Raw genomic sequence first — 18,751 nt, 5'->3', positions numbered from 1 at the left:
GCTTTGTCATTATGGGGTGGGGGGGGTGGGGGGGGGGTGATGATTTAATCCATTTAGAATATGGTTGTAATGTAACAAAATGTGGAAAAAGTCAAGGGGTCTCAATACTTTTTTTTCTGTGATCGAATCAACATTATATCAGCCCCTTTTCAATGCAACAAGCCAAAACAAATCTAGCTTTGCAAGATTGAGTCTGTGATGTTGTAGGCAGAGCTGGGGCACAACGGAGTAGAATTCTATTGGCGGGGGAGTAGCCCACGAGCTGTCTTTCAATCCCCTGTAGGATATATATCAAAAGCTATTTGGATGTTTAAATGTTATGGGATTTGCTCCATTTGTTTTGTCGGTAGGCCTACATTATGCTCCAACACCCCCCCCCTTCCATGCATCCCTGTGACAGCCCTGCACCCTGTGAATCATATGTTACCTTCTCATTGGAATCATAAACAGTGGAGTACTGGACTCGACTGGACGCCACGCAGCATCTGGACTGGAAAGAGGCATGCTGCAGGGAAACATTTCAGAAACATGAACGTTATAGTACCACACGCAAACATCAGAAACACCTCTCTTCGCTATTCTTTATAATGGACACATGGCGAACATCACAAAGAGGTGAAGGTTAAACGTGATGGCAGCTGTGTTGTTTCTATTACACCAACAGCGCCCAGTATTGCTGAGCTGGAACGAAGGCATATCCCGATATAAGATTGCTGTTCAGGTCACAACGTTACATTCAAGGACAGTTTTTCATTCAAAGACAGTTACATTTAGTCATGTGGTGAAGGTTCAACCAGTTCAGGATTGTGTTATATAGTGTAACAACTTATTAGCAAAATGCTAACGGGTTGGACGCTTTGACATTGACAGAGGAGGAACGGACGAAGCTGTACATTCTCTAATACGAATAACTTAAACATTTATACCGCGAAATTAAACATTTAAATGTCAGATAGAGTAGAGAATGCTTACATCTTACAAACTTCAAAAGAAGAGAGACGGCTTGAGAGAAGGTGTGTGAGTGACAGACAGACTTGCTAGCTTGGCAGGCTAGCGAACAGATGTCCGATTGTGTGGTGCTAGAAACTTGCATTAAAAGGCATAGATTGTCGGGTGTTTCGGTTTTGCAAGAGCTCTTCATGAATTTCAAATAAATAGCTACAAGATTAAGTTTACAATAACTGACAGCTCACCTTAGCAACAAGCAAAACTCTTTGCAGGGTTGAAGTGATCATGTACGCCGCCATGTCTGTCCGGGTGAGGGGAGCGTAGTAATGACGTATGACAGGGGAGTGTGCTCCGTCTTCCAATCAAATCGAGTAACCGGACGTATAGAAGGACGTCGGTAGAAGGACGTCGGTAGAGCTTGAGAGGTTTCAATGTATTTAGATTGAATGGACCATGCAGTACCCTACATTTATAATGCAAAGTCTCGTCTTACTTCTTTGTCCCATCTGTTTTCTCACCTTCTCACCTGTTTTCCTACCTTTTCAAATGATATGAACAACAATGATGTTGAATATTATCAACATAGTAGGCATTTCGAGTGACATTTGGAATTTGTGGACTTTTACAGAGATAAGCCTAGAAGAAATCCATTATTCCTATATTTTCATAATGTAATTGTAGTGTCATACAGTATAATACAGTCATGTACAATATCAATGTATCTTCATTATTCTCTGGAAATGGGGAAGAAATGTATAAAAACTGAAATTATGGAATTAGGTGTATATCTGGGTTTATTTGGGTTGGCCTGTAGACTTCTTTCCCCAACTCTTTAACCGTTCTTTCCTGTTGTATCTTTCCTGTTGTATCTGTCCTGTTGTATATTTCCTGTTGTATCTTTCCTGTTGTATCTGTCCTGTTGTATCTTTCCTGTTGTATCGTTTCTCGTTATTGTCCACTGCAATGACAGGAATAAAACCCGAACACAGCAGGCCGTGTAAACTCCAACCTGTAACAAATGACTGGCGCGGTGTTAAAATACTATTTGCGATGTAAATTGAGTGTCAGGTACACGGTATGTTATAGCGTGGGTATTCGAACATCGCTCCAGACTTTGTTATCCTCGCTGATTTCACTCGTGTAAAATACAGTCATGTACAATATTTTTTGTTTTTAAAATGGTCGAATTAATAAACTAAAGGGGTCTCATTTCAATGACCTTTTTTTTAAACGACCTAACATGAAATAACAAAACTAGTTGCATTTCTCATAAACAATAGTTTGGTGGCGATCAATCCAAGTTGTCCAGCCATGTGAAGGATGAAGTCATCCCTTCTCCACATAAATAATCAATCATTGAATTGATGACTCTGAACAATAGACGCGTGATCATTTCTGCATAAATGTAATGTATCATCTTACATATCAGTAGGGTACATATACCATTTAGACCTGTATACATTCCATATCATACTGTTGGTGCAGGGAGCGTTCCAACGGAACTTTCTTTTAATGCAAAACATTTACAGAGAGACACGAATTTAAAAAGGAATTAAGACAGGCATTTTAAACATCTGATTCATTTTACTAACACGTTTGTTAACATAATAGACTTACAGAAAAACAACACAGCAACTTTATTTTTATATAAATGATGTCTCCTGGGCATCTCAAGAGGTCGTTCATGGAGGACAACGCATATTCAACTTCAACAAAAAACTGGTTTCCATTTTTTTTAATGTGCATAATTAAACTAAGGTTAACCTTGGCACTTATTTAAAATACTTTTAAATATTTCATGTTCAGTCTCAAACTCCCAATCAACTATAAAAATAACCGATGTCAACGAAAGACTGATAACTAAACAACCATCGAAAGAAAAATAACGTTTGTTTTTTACATAAGACATTTTCTTCTTTGGCTTCCAATGTTTTAGTGCAACGTTCTTGATTCATATTTCAATCGCGCGTAAAGCGTCCATTTAGGCCAGTCAGATGCTCATTGTATTTTTTGCCTGTTTTTCCTTCATTTTTTGCCGTCGTTTTCCCGTTAGTCTTGAGTGTGGTCCTCAGACATACCACTCACTGAAGTTGGACGAGAGGTTGCTGTGTCCGCTACCGAGGACCGCAGAGTCCGGGGACATGATGCTCTGGGTCTCCGAGGCAGGGGACACTAAACTCGGGGGCGTCGAGGACTCATATCCGCTGCTGGCTCCGGGCGAAGTGTCTGCTACTGACAAAGAATCATGCACCTAAAATAAATAAAAACAAATCTGTCAAAAAACACTCCCTCAAAGATGACCACAATGTCGGCACAAAAGTCCCCACAATTTTGTCACAGAACAAAGTTGTCCAGGAGAAGTATATTTTGGCAAAGAGAGAAAACGGACCTTCATATGTTTTCTCAGGGAGCTGGGGTGTGTGTAGGACTTGACACACTTCTTGCACAGATAGGGCTTGTCAGACGTGTGAACGTGCAGGTGTTTCTTGCGGTCACTGCTGTTGGCAAAGCGTCTGTCGCAGCCGAAGAAATCACACATGAACGGTTTCTCCCCTGGAGGAGAACAGAATGAGGGGATTAGTCTAAATGTGTTTGTTGGTTTAAATACAGTCACAGTTGTTTTCAAATATCTGATACGATTTAGTTATAGACCCCGCCGATAAAACCCAAAGCACATCAACAAATAAAAACACGGGAGAGTTATGAATCCTTTTTGAAGGACACAGGCAGTACACCAGCCTGGGGACACTTACCTATACACGTTCTAAACAACCTCACTTCATACACAACTCTAATCAGATATCTGAAACTGACGTTTATATCCATGAGATATTCAACCTGCAGACATCAAATCAGATATCTGAAACTGACGTTTATATCCATGAGATATTCAACCTGCAGACATCAAATCAGATATCTGAAACTGACGTTTATATCCATGAGATATTCAACCTGCAGACATCAAATCAGATATCTGAAACTGACGTTTATATCCATGAGATATTCAACCTGCAGACATCAAATCAGATATCTGAAACTGACGTTTATATCCATGAGATATTCAACCTGCAGACATCAAATCAGATATCTGAAACTGACGTTTATATCCATGAGATATTCAACCTGCAGACATCAAATCAAAATTAAATCAAACTTTATTTGTCACATACAACAAGTGTAGACTTTACCGTGAAATGCTTAATTACAAGCCCTTAATAACCAACAGTGCAGTTCAAGAAGAGGTAAGAATATATTTACCAAATAAACTAAAGCAAAAAATATATATACAAAGTAACACAACATAACAATAATGAGGCTATATTTCGTTTAAAATTACCTGTGTGAGTTCTCTTGTGTATTTTCAAGTTCTCAGAGCGCGCAAAGACCTTGCTGCACGCGGGGAACGGACACGCGAAAGGCTTCTCTCCAGTGTGCACCCGAATATGATTCACCAGCTTGTATTTGGCCTTGAACGATTTGTTCTCGCGTGGGCACTCTTCCCAGAAGCAGGTGTGGCTACTCTGCTCGGGCCCACCGACGTGCTCCACGGAGACGTGCGTAACCAACTCGTGCATGGTGCCGTAGGTCTTGCCACAGCACCGGCTCGCCCCGCCGGGCTGGTCCGGGTCTATCCACTTGCAGATCAACTCTTGTTTGATGCACTGCTGCCGCATGAAGCGGAAGAACGCGGCTGGGTGATGATGGTGGTGAGCTGACATGCCCATGTTGTGACCCATGGCCCCATATTGGCCGTAAGGATCGCTCCTTGGACCGGAAACATGGTGATACTGGTCCGCTCTCCCGAATACCTCCCCTGGTAGTCCCAGCACGTTAGCAGAGCCGTGGTGCTGGTCGTGCATCCCGGGAAAGAGGAGGTGTCCATGCCCGAGGCCCTGGCCCTCTACGTGTGAGTGATGGAGAGACCCAGCCATAGTCCTGAGGAGAGAGCGCTGATCGCTGGCAGGGGAAGAGTCTCCGAATCCCCGGTTACGCAGGATAAAGTCCCGTGTGGAGTTGGCGTAGGATGGGCCATACCCGGGTCCCTGGCTGGCGATGTGGACCGACTCCATAAAGCTGGGGTCTCTCTCCTGCATCTCGACTGGTGAATGCGCGGAGTGGAGCCTTTGGAACGCGCTCGCACTGACCCCTGAGCCTGATTGCTGGTGACCTCCCTCCAACAGCATCACAGCACGAGCCTGGGCTCGATGAATGGAACGACTGTAGACGTGCGTAGAAAGCGGTTGAAGAAGTGTCCAAAAGCTCCAAATAAAAATATGTTTCTTTCTCAAATGAGGACTCAATATCTTGCCGCAAAACACATTCCAGATAATTCCTCAGCACCCCAAGGAGAAAAAACTTCCCCAAACTGTGAATGAATAGTTTTGCAGAAGTCTCAATGGGAATGTGGCAGGTAATTTACCCGGGAATGAATAAAGGTCTTGTGGTAAATGTTGAGAATTCTGTTTGTAAGTATGACTGTTCACTACAACGTGAAAATGCTTATCCCGGGGTCTTCAAAGGGCACTTCTTTACCTCCCCTTTTTACAGAACCCCGGGTGTTCACCAAACGCACTCTAATTGGCCACTGCAGCTCATCCCGATCCCAGCCATTCCACCAATTACAGGCAAGCGTCTCATGACTAATCGATGTTTGCTCCGCCCATGTTTTATTACTCTGGAAAGTCTTAACGGGAAAATTACAAATGTTAGGTGAAATCCTGAAAGTGAAACCGGTCACTTCCTTTACGTTGCTTGAATGCTGAATAGTGATGGAGGGAAAAAATGCATTCAGTTGTGTGGAAAGTATATATTTTCACTCACACAACACACACACAAGCGTTTAATAATATATTTTGCAAGCTTTTGTTATGTTATGTCAGATCAAAGCTAACATCTGTTTTAACTGATGCACCTCAGCCATACAATTTCATTAGGCCTAAATAAAAACCCCAAGGAGAGTTATGTTTAAAGTGAATAAAATGGACTTACAGCAAGGAGAAGAATGACCCCCAAAAAAAAAAAAAAAAAGTTCCATTGCTCCATGGTTACAGTTACGCACGGCCCTACCTCTTTTGTCCCGCTGGAAACACCACAGGAGTGAGTCGAGTTCAAAGGCAGCCCTGCAGCTCTGGGTTGGAGGGAAAAAACAACCTTTCAGTCTGAGAGAATGAAGTGTCTCTGTGGAAACATAAAACATGAACCCTGTCCTGTTAGAGGCGCAGAGGAAGATACAACAAAACAGCTATAGGATTGCAAATGCAAATGTTTGAAATCCGATTCCAAATTATTAGCAGAATCTTCAAGACTTTTCATTTAGGAACATCCCATGTTCCTTACTTTCCACTGAATGTGTCAAACCATATATAGAATGAAAAGTGGATATTCTGCAAACGAAATATTTGATATTCTATTGCCAATTCAATTATGTGACAAATGCCCAAGGAAAAGTTTAATTTCTTACAATTCCACGTTTTACATTTAGTAAATATATGGTTGTGGCCACAACTATCAAATTATTTAGATAGAAAGGATATAGTTTATAACAAAATCAAACGTGGCAAAAGAAAACGTTTATTTTTGCTAATCGGGGGAGGAAAAAACCCATCAACAAACATGGATTAAATTTGAAGTAAATCTGTCTTGTCATGATAGGCTATAGAGGGCATTGACATTATGCATATGTGGGCCCGGCCTATAGATGCCACAGATGTTCACTTGGCGAGCGTCCTCGTGCTTACCACTGGGGGGCGCATCTCAATAATTCCGAGTATATTCTCATCTCCTTTCCTTCGAATCCACTGATCTGAAAAGACTGGAGTGAGGAAATAAATCACCTTCATCCGCCATATTGCTTTCTTCTTTTTTTCAAATCAGTGCCGCCTGAGCTGAAGGAATAGGTGATGAAGAGAGGACGCCATTTTACACCATTGGGATACGATCATAGATCTGCCAGTTTTTCTTACAACTATGTGGGGACGGACCACCTGGTTCTAACCGGGTTTACGGCCAATTTACAGAATATGCCTCATGCTCCTCGGTAGTCCAAAACCTGGGCGGACCGCGTTAAGATCAACGTGGTTTCCCCAAATCAGCGCGGTTTCTATCTGCAGCTGCAGGAAGCATAAAGGACAGAGAAAGGCAAGACAGCCAGCCCGAGGCCCGTCTCTACTACCATGCAGCGGCCGGGTGGTCGCCATCGCCACAATGGCCACTCTCTGCTCCGCAATAACAATTCCATGATCTCATACATCGCTTCTCCTTCACCGCGCGCTTCCACCACGGGCGCCTATGCGGAATACTCCACCAACAACAACAGGCCGATAAAGCCCGAGCTGGTCTGCAAATGGACGGACCACGAGCACCGTGACCGAACTTCAAAACAAAGGATATGCGACCAAACTTTTAGCTCCATGCACGAGCTGGTGGACCACGTAAGCACCGAGCACGTCGCTGGGCTCGAGCCCCTGAGCCATGTTTGTATGTGGGAAGAATGCCTGAGAGAAGGAAAGGCGTTTAAAGCCAAATATAAACTGATAAACCACATCAGGGTACACACTGGGGAGAAACCGTTCTCCTGCACTTTCCCAGACTGCGGGAAAGTGTTTGCTCGGTCGGAAAACCTCAAGATTCACACGCGCACGCACACAGGTATGTAGATTATGTTCCATAAAGGACACTGGGAATGCCAACAAAAGAACCTACCCTTTCGTCTCCTTCGTTCCATAGTGAAAGGTTATGTTATTCTACATGGCGTCATTGGGCCTATACTACAACTAAACAATGGGACAACATTCTAGATGTATATACAGTAGGTTAGTCACTGCTTGCCAGACAGGCAGAGCACGTCATCATGTTTACATGTTCCACACACAGTCCCATTCAGGAAGTAGCCTGTTTGTGGAGGAGTAGACTACACTGTGTGGTGGGGTTTGGCCATTGACAAGAAGGACCTGTTTAAAGGGGAGGTTCAGGGAAACTGTAGAAAAGGGACGTTGTTCTCAGTCAGTGAAGTGACACTGTTTGACATATTTCATGCAGCTACATCAACTCGAGGCTGACAGATGGAGCACGGTACACACAGTAGGATGGAGCACGGTACACACAGTAGGGTGGAGCACGGTACACACAGTAGGATGGAGCACGGTACACACAGTAGGGTGGAGCACGGTACACACAGTAGGATGGAGCACGGTACACACAGTAGGATGGAGCACGGTACACACAGTAGGATGGAGCACGGTACACACAGTAGGGTGGAGCACGGTACACACAGTAGGGTGGAGCACGGGATGGACACACAGTAGGATGGAGCACGGTACACACAGTAGGGTGGAGCACGGTACACACAGTAGGATGGAGCACGGTACACACAGTACACACAGTAGGGTGGAGCAGGGTGGAGCACGGTACACACAGTAGGGTGGAGCACGGTACACACAGTAGGGTGGAGCACGGTACACACAGTAGGGTGGAGCACGGTACACACAGTAGGGTGGAGCACGGTACACACAGTAGGGTGGAGCACGGTACACACAGTAGGGTGGAGCACGGTACACACAGTAGGGTGGAGCACGGTACACACAGTAGGGTGGAGCACGGTACACACAGTAGGATGGAGCACGGTACACACAGTAGGATGGAGCACGGTACACACAGTAGGGTGGAGCACGGTACACACAGTACACACAGTAGGATGGAGCACGGTACACACAGTAGGATGGAGCACGGTACACACAGTAGGATGGAGCACGGTACACACAGTATGTTGTGTTGAAGATGTTTAGTCCTGTGACTGATGTCATCATTCTATTTCCTCCCCATAACACCTTTCACCTCTCTTTCTAGGTGAGAAGCCATTTCAGTGTGAGTTCCCCGGCTGCCTGCGGAAATTTGCCAACAGTAGTGACCGTAAGAAGCACTCGCAGGTTCACACCAGCGCCAAACCGTACGACTGCAAGTCCCACGGCTGCTTCAAGTCCTACACACACCCCAGCTCCCTCAGAAAACACATGAAGATCCACCTCAACGCACTCAAGTCCTCTCCTACCTCCGAGCCCATAGACCTGTCGTTCACAGGGATTCTTGGGAAACGTAGTTCCCGGGATTACGTAGCTTCGCGAACTAACTGCTCGTCCTCCAGGCTCTCGCTGGCTCCGACGGTGTCCAACATGAAGGAGTGGTACGTGTGTACCAGGACCACAGGTCAGGGACAGAACTACCTCCAACTCACAGCAGACCAGATCAAGTCAGAACCGTGCGGTGCTGATGAGGAGTATTATAACCCCACGTAGCAGGAGGCTTTGCATTAGGGACTGTGTCCACTACAATGGATCCTAAATACAGGGGTAGAAGCTGTAAGGACATGACATACGTATCAATATGGCCATGTGATTATTTAAAACACTTATTATTATTATTATTTTAACCTTTTATTTAACTAGGCTAGTCAGCTAAGGACGAATTCTTATTTACAATGACGGCCTACCCCCGGCCCAAACCCGGACGACACTGGGACGATTGTGCGCCGCCCTATGGGACTCCCAATCACGGGCGGATATGATACAGCCTGGATTCGAACCAGGGACTGTAGTGACACAACTCCATGCACTGAGATGCAGTGCCTTAGACCGCTGCGCCACTCGGGAGAGATGAGCACAACACACTTCCCCTGTCAATATGGAGATGGACAGATGGAATGGAGACTTACTGTATGTGTGAATGTCTGGGTCAGTGTTCATAATGTAACGCCATGTAAGAGTGCTGATCTGGGATCAGGTTAGCCTTTTAGATCATAATGAATACTAGAGAGAGGACCAGATCCTAGTACTGATCTGATCTGGGATCATAATGAATTAGAGAGGACCAGATCCTAGTGCTGATCTGGGATCAGGTTAGATCATAATGAATACTAGAGAGAGGACCAGATCCTAGTGCTGATCTGGGATCAGGTTAGCCTTTTAGATCATAATGAATACTAGAGAGAGGACCAGATCCTAGTGCTGATCTGGGATCAGGTTAGCCTTTTAGATCATAATGAATACTAGAGAGAGGACCAGATCCTAGTGCTGATCTGGGATCAGGTTAGCCTTTTAGATCATAATGAATACTAGAGAGATCCTAGTGCTGATCTGGGATCAGATCATAATGAATACTAGTGCTGATCTGGGATCAGGTTAGCCTTTTAGATCATAATGAATACTAGAGAGAGGACCAGATCCTAGTGCTGATCTGGGATCAGTTTAGCCTTTTAAAAATCATATTGAAAAAGATAGCATTAGACAAGGAGGACCTGCTCAAGGATCAGCACTCTGAGGCGCTTTATGAGTACAGGCCCTGATGTCCGTGTGTTATCTAATGAGAAGCCGTAGCCATGAAATGTATTGCCATAAGAGATTAAAGACAACACCCCTCTGATTGACACCCAGGGGCCCGTATTCACAGAGCGTCTCAGAGTAGGAACACTGATCTAGGATTTAACAGACAACACCCCTCTGACACCCAGGGGCCCGTATTCACAGAGCGTCTCAGAGTAGGAACACTGATCTAGGATTTAACAGACAACACTGCTTTGTAAATACGGGGCCTGATCCGAGTTAGATTCTTAAAGATATTTGAGCTGCGCTTGATTTACTTCTTTATGGAGTTGGCACTTTTCTGATTGGTCCATTGGTTCCTGTGTACCAGGCAAACTAAATCAAGCGCATCTCAAGTATTTGACAAATGTAATGGACTCCTGTCTGGTTGTATAGCTACGCTACTGAAGCAGAGCATCCGGTGTAGTAATGTAAACATAAAGGTACCTCTGAGACGGTTTGCTCTGTTCAATAACTGTCAGATTGACTCTCTAAAGACTACTTCCAATGGAAGAAATGGTGAACGTTCCCTTGACAGCAGCTCCGGCCCTATAGAAGCCATGTTATGATGTACTTAATGACTTGGGTGTAGAACCGTGATGGGGTTTCGTTGAATTCTGAATGTGAGAAATGGTGAACGTTCCCTTGACAGCAGCTCCGGCCCTATAGAAGCCATGTTATGATGTACTTAATGACTTGGGTGACTTGGGTGTAGAATTCTGAATGTGGGGTTCCCTTGACAGCAACTCCGGCCCTATAGAAGCCATGTTATGATGTACTAGAACCGTGATGGGGTTTCGTTGAATTCTGAATGTGAGAAATGGTGAACGTTCCCTTGACAGCAGCTCCGGCCCTATAGAAGCCATGTTATGATGTACTTAATGACTTGGGTGTAGAACCGTGATGGGGTTTAGTTGAATTCTGAATGTGAGAAATGGTGAACGTTCCCTTGACAGCAGCTCCGGCCCTATAGAAGCCATGTTATGATGTACTTAATGACTTGGGTGTAGAACCGTGATGGGGTTTCGTTGAATTCTGAATGTGAGAAATGGTGAACGTTCACAGCTCTGTTTATGATGTACATGACTTGGGTGACTGATGGGGTTTCTGAATTCAATGTGAGAAATGGTGAACGTGGTGAGTCGTTGCTGTGTGAGAAACGTGACTGTGTTGACTTACAGCGACGAGGTTTATTATATTTTCTGAACATTTTCTTATTGTGTTTTAAATCTATTTTGTCAGCCTTTCATAGTGCCTCATTAAACCCTATTCCCACATTGATATGTCTATGGGTGAGCTGTTAATTACCACACAACAGATTCATCCTCTATCTATGCTAATAACAGCTGATTTCAGACAGACAAGTATGTTTTCTATGTGGTCAAAGTGAATAGAAACTGTGTGTATAAATAATAATAAATACTCATCATTTCCCCCAGAAGTAACAAGTTGTCTGCTTGTTTTTAAGCAGTATTGACAAGTGAATTATATTGACTATATAAAAGGGGCCTCCTCTTTCGTTCTGGGAAGCACCATGAATGGCCTTTCTCTGTTTCTATTCACTTTGAAAGGTGAAAATGCTACTTTCTCGTTTGCATTATATACAGGAAGTGCCTTTGTGAATGGTAGGAATCAACCAGATAAAGAGACTTGAGGAAAATAGTCAAACCTGACAGACAAACTCCAGCCGGATGCAAGGCGCCTGTGAACCACAAGGCAGCTACCAGTGGATGAGTAAGAGAGGGCTTTTAACGTAGAACCTACCGGGGGAACACCGTTCTGTTGTCCTAACAACACTGTTAAGATGAGTAAGAGAGGGCTTTTAACGTGGAACCTTCCCTGGGGAACACCGTTCTGTTGTCATAACAACACTGCTGAGATGAGTAAGAGAGGGCTTTTAACATGGAACCTACCGGGGGAACACCGCTCTGTTGTCATAACAACACTGCTGAGATGAGTAAGAGAGGGCTTTTAACATGGAACCTACTGGGGGAACACCGCTCTGTTGTCATAACAACACTGCTGAGATGAGTAAGAGAGGGCTTTTAACATGGAACCTACTGGGGGAACACCGTTCTGTTGTCATAACAACACTGCTGAGATGAGTAAGAGAGGGCTTTTAACATGGAACCTACTGGGGGAACACCGTTCTGTTGTCATAACAACACTGCTGAGATGAGTAAGAGAGGGCTTTTAACATGGAACCTACCTGGGGGAACACCGCTCTGTTGTCCCAACAACACTGCTGAGATGAGTAAGAGAGGGCTTTTAACATGGAACCTACCGGGGGAACACCGCTCTGTTGTCCCAACAACACTGCTGAGATGAGTAAGAGAGGGCTTTTAACATGGAACCTACTGGGGGAACACCGCTCTGTTGTCATAACAACACTGCTGAGATGAGTAAGAGAGGGCTTTTAACGTGGAACCTACCGGGGGAACACCGCTCTGTTGTCCCAACAACACTGCTGAGATGAGTAAGAGAGGGCTTTTAACATGGAACCTACCGGGGGAACACCGCTCTGTTGTCCTAACAACACTGTTAAGATGAGTAAGAGAGGGCTTTTAATGTGGAACCTACCGGGGGAACACCGTTCTGTTGTCATAACAACACTGCTGAGATGAGTAAGAGAGGGCTTTTACCATGGAACCTACCGGGGGAACACCGTTCTGTTGTCATAACAACACTGCTGAGATGAGTAAGAGAGGGCTTTTAACATGGAACCTACTGGGGGAACACCGCTCTGTTGTCCTAACAACACTGTTAAGATGAGTAAGAGAGGGCTTTTAACATGGAACCTACCCGGGGGAACACCGTTCTGTTGTCCTAACAACACTGCTAAGATGAGTAAGAGAGGGGCTTTTAACATGGAACCTACTGGGGGAACACCGTTCTGTTGTCATAACAACACTGCTAAGATGAGTAAGAGAGGGCTTTTAACATGGAACCTACTGGGGGAACACCGTTCTGTTGTCATAACAACACTGCTAAGATGAGTAAGAGAGGGCTTTTAACATGGAACCTACTGGGGGAACACCGTTCTGTTGTCATAACAACACTTCTTCCCCATTGTCTTATGTGGCTGATTGGGACGCTGACTGCAGATAAAGGGACATTCTTAGACCCGGTGACGCCACTCTGTCCCTTCCCTATACAGCCCATAGGAGTGGTTGAAAGTAGTGTACTATATTGGGGGCCATCTGAGATGAGCCCACAGCCTGCAAAGTGGGAAAGAGAAAATAGCATGTATTTTAGTCCCCTATCCATTCTCCATCAAATAGCATGACCTTTAGTCCCCTATCCATTCTCCATCAAATAGCATGTCCTTTAGTCCCCTATCCATTCTCCATCAAATAGCATGACCTTTAGTCCCCTATCCATTCTCCATCAAATAGCATGACCTTTAGTCCCCTATCCATTCTCCATCAAATAGCATGACCTTTAGTCCCCTATCCATTCTCCATCAAATAGCATGACCTTTAGTTCCCCGATTCAAGGAGGATAGGAAACAACTGACTATGACAAGGAAAGAACAGACCAGATAGATACTCTGGACTGCCTGTTACCATAGATACTCCGAACTGCCTGTTACCATTCATACTCCTGTTACCATTCATACTCCTGTTACCATTCATACTCCTGTTACCATAGATACTCCTGTTACCATAGATACTCCCGTTACCATAGATACTCTTGTTACCGTAGGGCCTAAAATACTCCTGTTACCATAGATACTCCAGTTACCATAGGGCCTAAGATATTCCTGTTACCATGGGGCTTCAGATACTCCTGTTACCATGGGGCGTCAGATACTCCTGTTACCATGGGGCGTCAGATACTCCTATTACCATGGGGCATCAGATACTCCTGTTACCATGGGGTCTCAGATACTCCTGTTACCATGGGGCCTCAGATACTCCTGTTACTATGGGGCCTCAGATATCCTGTTACCATAGATACTCCTGTTACCATGGGGCGTCAGATACTCCTGTTGCCTTGGGGACTCAGATACTCCTGTTACCATGGGGCGTCAGATACTCCTGTTGCCTTGGGGACTCAGCTACTCCTGTTACAATTGGGCCTCAGATTCTCCTGTTACCATGGGGCCTCAGATATTCCTGTTACCATGGGGCCTCAATGTTCCTGTTACCACGAGGCCTCAGATGTTCCTGTTACCGTTGGGCCTCAGATACTCCTGTTATCATAGATTCTACTGTTACCATAGGGCCTCAGATACTCCTGTTACCATGGGGCCTCAGCTACTCCTGTTACCATGGGGCCTCAGCTACTCCTGTTACCATGGGGCCTCAGCTACTCCTGTTACCATGGGGCCTCAGATATTCCTGTTACCATAGGGCCTAAGATACTCATGTTAACCATGGACCCTCATATATTCCTGTTACCATAGGGTCTCAGATACTCTTGTTACCATAGATTCTCCTGTTACCATGGGGCCTCAGATATTCCTATTACAATATATACTCATTTTACCATGGGGTCTCAGATACTCCTGTTACCATAGATACTCCTGTTACAGTAGGGTCTCAGATTCTCCTGTTACCATAGATACTCCTGTTACCATAGATAATCATGTTACCATAGGGTCTCAGATACTCCTGTTACCATAGATACTCCTCTTACCAAAGGGTCTCAGATACTCATGTTACCATATATACTCATTTTACCATAGGGCCTCAGATACTCCTGTGACCATAAGTCCTCAGCTACTCCTGTTACCATAGATACTCATGTTACCATAGGGTCTCAGATACTCCTGTTACCATAGATACTCCTGTTACAGTAGGGTCTCAGATTCTCCTGTTACCATAGATACTCCTGTTACCATAGATAATCATGTTACCATAGGGTCTCAGATACTCCTGTTACCATAGGTACTCCTCTTACCAAAGGGTCTCAGATACTCATGTTACCATAGGGTCTCAGATTGTCCTGTTACCATATATACTCCTGTTACCATAGGGTCTCAGATACTCCTGTTACCATAGATACTCATTTTACCATAGGGTCTCAGATAGTCCTGTTACCATAGATACTCCTGTTACCATAGGGTCTCAGATACTCCTGTTACCATAGATACTCATTTTACCATAGGGTCTCAGATAGTCCTGTTACCATAGATACTCCTGTTACCATGGATACTCAGATTTCCTGTTACCATAGATACTCCTGTTACCATAGATACTCCTGTAGATACTCATGGCCTCAGATTCTCCTGTTACCATAGATACTCCTGTTACCATAGATTCTCCTGTTACCATAGATACTCCTGTTACCATAGATACTCCTGTTACCATGGATTACCAAAGGGTCTCAGATACTCATGTTACCATATATACTCATTTTACCATAGGGTCTCAGATTGTCCTGTTACCATAGATACTCCTGTTACCATAGGGTCTCAGATACTCCTGTTACCATAGATACTCATTTTACCATAGGGTCTCAGATAGTCCTGTTACCATAGATACTCCTGTTACCGGATGGCCTCAGATTCTCCTGTTACCATAGATACTCCTGTTACCATAGATTCTCCTGTTACCATAGATACTCCTGTTACCATAGATACTCCTGTTACCATAGATACTCCTCTTACCAAAGGGTCTCAGATACTCATGTTACCATATATACTCATTTTACCATAGGGTCTCAGATTGTCCTGTTACCATAGATACTCCTGTTACCATAGGGTCTCAGATAGTCCTGTTACCATAGATACTCCTGTTACCGGATGGCCTCAGATTCTCCTGTTACCATAGATACTCCTGTTACCATAGATTCTCCTGTTACCATCCTGTTACCATAGATAGATACTCTGTCCTGTTACCTGTTACCATATAGATAGATCCTGTTACCATAGATCCTGTTACCATATATTATCCTGTTACCATAGATACTCCTGTTACCTCCTGTTACCATAGATTCTCCTGTTACCATAGATACTCCTGTTACCATAGATTCTCCTGTTACCATAGATACTCCTGTTACCATAGATACTCCTGTTACCATAGATACTCCTGTTACCATAGATACTCCTGTTACCATAGATTATCCTGTTACCATAGATACTCCTGTTACCATAGATACTCCTGTTACCATAGATTATCCTGTTACCATAGATACTCCTGTTACCATAGATTATCCTGTTACCATAGATACTCCTGTTAGCATAGATTATCCTGTTACCATAGATACTCCTGTTACCATAGATTATCCTGTTACCATAGATACTCCTGTTACCATAGATACTCCTGTTACCATAGATTATCCTGTTACCATAGATACTCCTGTTACCATAGATTATCCTGTTACCATAGATACTCCTGTTACCATAGATTATCCTGTTACCATAGATACTCCTGTTACCATAGATTATCCTGTTACCATAGATACTCTTGTTACCATAGATAATCCTGTTACCATAGATACTCCTGTTACCATAGATTATCCTGTTACCATAGATACTCCTGTTACCATAGATTATCCTGTTACCATAGATACTCCTGTTACCATAGATACTCCTGTTACCATAGATTATCCTGTTACCATAGATACTCTTGTTACCATAGATACTCCTGTTACCATGGGGTCTCAGATATTCCTGATCGGTGGAGTTAAATACCTTTCAATATGTGCTGCTGGGTACCTCTGATCTGACCTGGGATTTAATTACATCGCAAAGGTTCAGCAAAAATATTATCAAGGAAGCACATAAATCAAAAATAAATCCATGTTGAGTTGATCTAACTTGCTAAAATGGTCTCAGAGAGAAACATGTTTCATGCTCTGTCACAGTATTTCTCAGAGGTGTGTGTGTGTGTGTGTGATTTGTTCAGCAAGAATTTGGAGAAGGAGGGGTGTGTTGGAGGTTGACTAATGTTTATTATCAGTCAATAAACCCTTCAGTAAAACGAGACACAGAGAGGGAGACACACAGAGAGAGAGAGAGAGACACAGAGAGAGAGAGACACAGAGAGAGAGAGAGACACAGAGAGAGACACAGAGAGAGAGAGACACAGAGAGAGAGACACAGAGAGAGAGAGAGAGGGAGAGAGAGAGAGACAGAGAGAGAGAGACAGAGAGAGAGAGAGACACAGAGAGAGAGACACACAGAGAGAGAGACACAGAGAGAGAGACACAGAGAGAGAGAGACAGAGAGAGACAGACACAGAGAGAGAGAGACAGAGAGAGACAGACACGGAGAGAGAGAGAAAGAGACAGACACGGAGAGAGAGAGACAGAGAGACACAGAGAGAGACAGAGAGACACAGAGAGAGAGAGAGACAGACACAGAGAGAGAGAGACAGAGACACAGAGAGAGAGAGACCGACACAGAGAGAGACAGAGGAGAAAGAAATACTTAGATTGAGGAGAACAGGAGAGCTCCTCCATTAGAGTCAAGCCAACCATGACACCCCTCTCCAGAGAGAGAGAGATGGAGAGAAGAGGAAAACAAAGAAAGAGGGGTTAACAATGGTGGGAACAATGGTAGGAACAGTCCCAGTTGACCCCTCAACCCTCTTGTTCTTTAAAGGAGAACACTTGTAATCCACAGGTCAGCGTTCGTGTCTTCATTTGGGATTATCCAAAACCTTAAAGACATTGTGATAAAGACACCCCAGAAACAAATAAACACCAGACATGACAACTGAAGTTGGTAGGAATCGGGCCGGGCACGGACTGGCCACCGGGCAGGGCACGGACTGGCCACCGGGCAGGGCACGGACTGGCCACCGGGCAGGGCACGGACTGGCCACCGGGCAGGGCACGGACTGGCCACCGGGCCGGGCACGGACTGGCCATCGGGCAGGGCACGGACTGGCCATCGGGCAGGGCACGGACTGGCCATCGGGCAGGGCACGGACTGGCCACCGGGCAGGGCACGGACTGGCCACCGGGCCGGGCACGGACAGGCCACCGGGCAGGGCACGGACAGGCCACCGGGCAGGGCACGGACTGGCCACCGGGCCGGGCACGGACTGGCCACCGGGCCGGGCACGGACAGGCCACCGGGCAGGGCACGGACAGGCCACCGGGCAGGGCACGGACAGGCCACCGGGCCGGGCACGGACAGGCCGTCGGGCCGGGCACGAATGACTAGGACCTGTGTGTTATAAATATCTGGGCTGATTTCTGGTCCCAGTTGGACCCTGGATCGGGCGTCTCATTGAATCTGCATCTGAGTGTGTAAGACAGAAACGTTGCCGCCTCTCTACCGGTAATGAATGTTGTTAAGAAATACCTCTCCCTAATGGCTTCCACGTTTCTCCTATAAAACACCAGCATCAGAAGGCTGTGGCGGACACACACACACACACACACACACACACACACACACACACACACACACACACACACACACACACACACACACACACACACACCTTCCTCCTTCCCCGTCAGACCCATACCTCCCAGAGGACTTTGTTGTG

General features: G+C 45.1%; 3 protein-coding genes across 3 annotated transcripts in view; 1 reads left to right on the top strand and 2 right to left on the bottom strand.

Annotated features, from left to right (window-relative positions):
- Positions 1-1,287, bottom strand: part of pcca (propionyl-CoA carboxylase subunit alpha) — a 63,996-nt gene extending 62,709 nt beyond the window's left edge. The window contains exons 1-2 of the mRNA XM_065022620.1: positions 1,194-1,287; positions 428-505 (exon numbers count right to left, since the gene is read on the bottom strand). Of these exons, the coding sequence (XP_064878692.1) occupies positions 428-505; positions 1,194-1,247 (132 nt within the window). The 5' untranslated portion in view covers positions 1,248-1,287. The remainder of the gene's footprint in view (positions 1-427; positions 506-1,193) is intronic.
- Positions 1,288-2,405: 1,118 nt separating this feature from the next.
- On the bottom strand, positions 2,406-5,965 carry LOC115114947 (zinc finger protein ZIC 2-like). Its single transcript, XM_065022618.1, has 3 exons — positions 4,286-5,965; positions 3,338-3,501; positions 2,406-3,199 (listed from the first exon to the last, which is right to left on the bottom strand). The coding sequence occupies exons 1-3, from the start codon at positions 5,130-5,132 to the stop codon at positions 3,017-3,019; spliced, it is 1,194 nt and encodes a 397-aa protein (XP_064878690.1). The 5' UTR covers positions 5,133-5,965; the 3' UTR covers positions 2,406-3,016.
- A 781-nt stretch (positions 5,966-6,746) lies between these two features.
- Positions 6,747-9,776, top strand: LOC115116728 (zinc finger protein ZIC 5-like). The gene is made up of 2 exons (XM_065022617.1): positions 6,747-7,596; positions 8,794-9,776. The coding sequence occupies exons 1-2, from the start codon at positions 7,122-7,124 to the stop codon at positions 9,237-9,239; spliced, it is 921 nt and encodes a 306-aa protein (XP_064878689.1). The 5' UTR covers positions 6,747-7,121; the 3' UTR covers positions 9,240-9,776.
- The last annotated feature ends 8,975 nt before the right edge of the window (positions 9,777-18,751 follow it).

Source organism: Oncorhynchus nerka, linkage group LG2 (assembly GCF_034236695.1).
Source record: "Oncorhynchus nerka isolate Pitt River linkage group LG2, Oner_Uvic_2.0, whole genome shotgun sequence".
Lineage (NCBI taxonomy): Eukaryota > Metazoa > Chordata > Actinopteri > Salmoniformes > Salmonidae > Oncorhynchus > Oncorhynchus nerka.
Note: the sequence above shows the minus strand (reverse complement) of the source record. Positions and strands in the feature narration are given on the sequence as shown.

What these genes read in the sequence shown, in the direction of transcription:
- LOC115114947 (XM_065022618.1), bottom strand. Translation starts at nt 5,132, where the DNA reads ATGCTGTTGGAGGGAGGTCACCAGCAATCAGGCTCAGGGGTCAGTGCG. An exon ending in ACACAAGAGAACTCACACAG is followed by an intron (nt 3,502 to 4,285) that starts GTAATTTTAAAC and finishes GTTCTCCTCCAG; the next exon opens with GGGAGAAACCGTTCATGTGT. An exon ending in CCCTGAGAAAACATATGAAG is followed by an intron (nt 3,200 to 3,337) that starts GTCCGTTTTCTC and finishes TATTTATTTTAG; the next exon opens with GTGCATGATTCTTTGTCAGT.
- LOC115116728 (XM_065022617.1), top strand. Translation starts at nt 7,122, where the DNA reads ATGCAGCGGCCGGGTGGTCGCCATCGCCACAATGGCCACTCTCTGCTC. An exon ending in TCACACGCGCACGCACACAG is followed by an intron (nt 7,597 to 8,793) that starts GTATGTAGATTA and finishes CTCTCTTTCTAG; the next exon opens with GTGAGAAGCCATTTCAGTGT.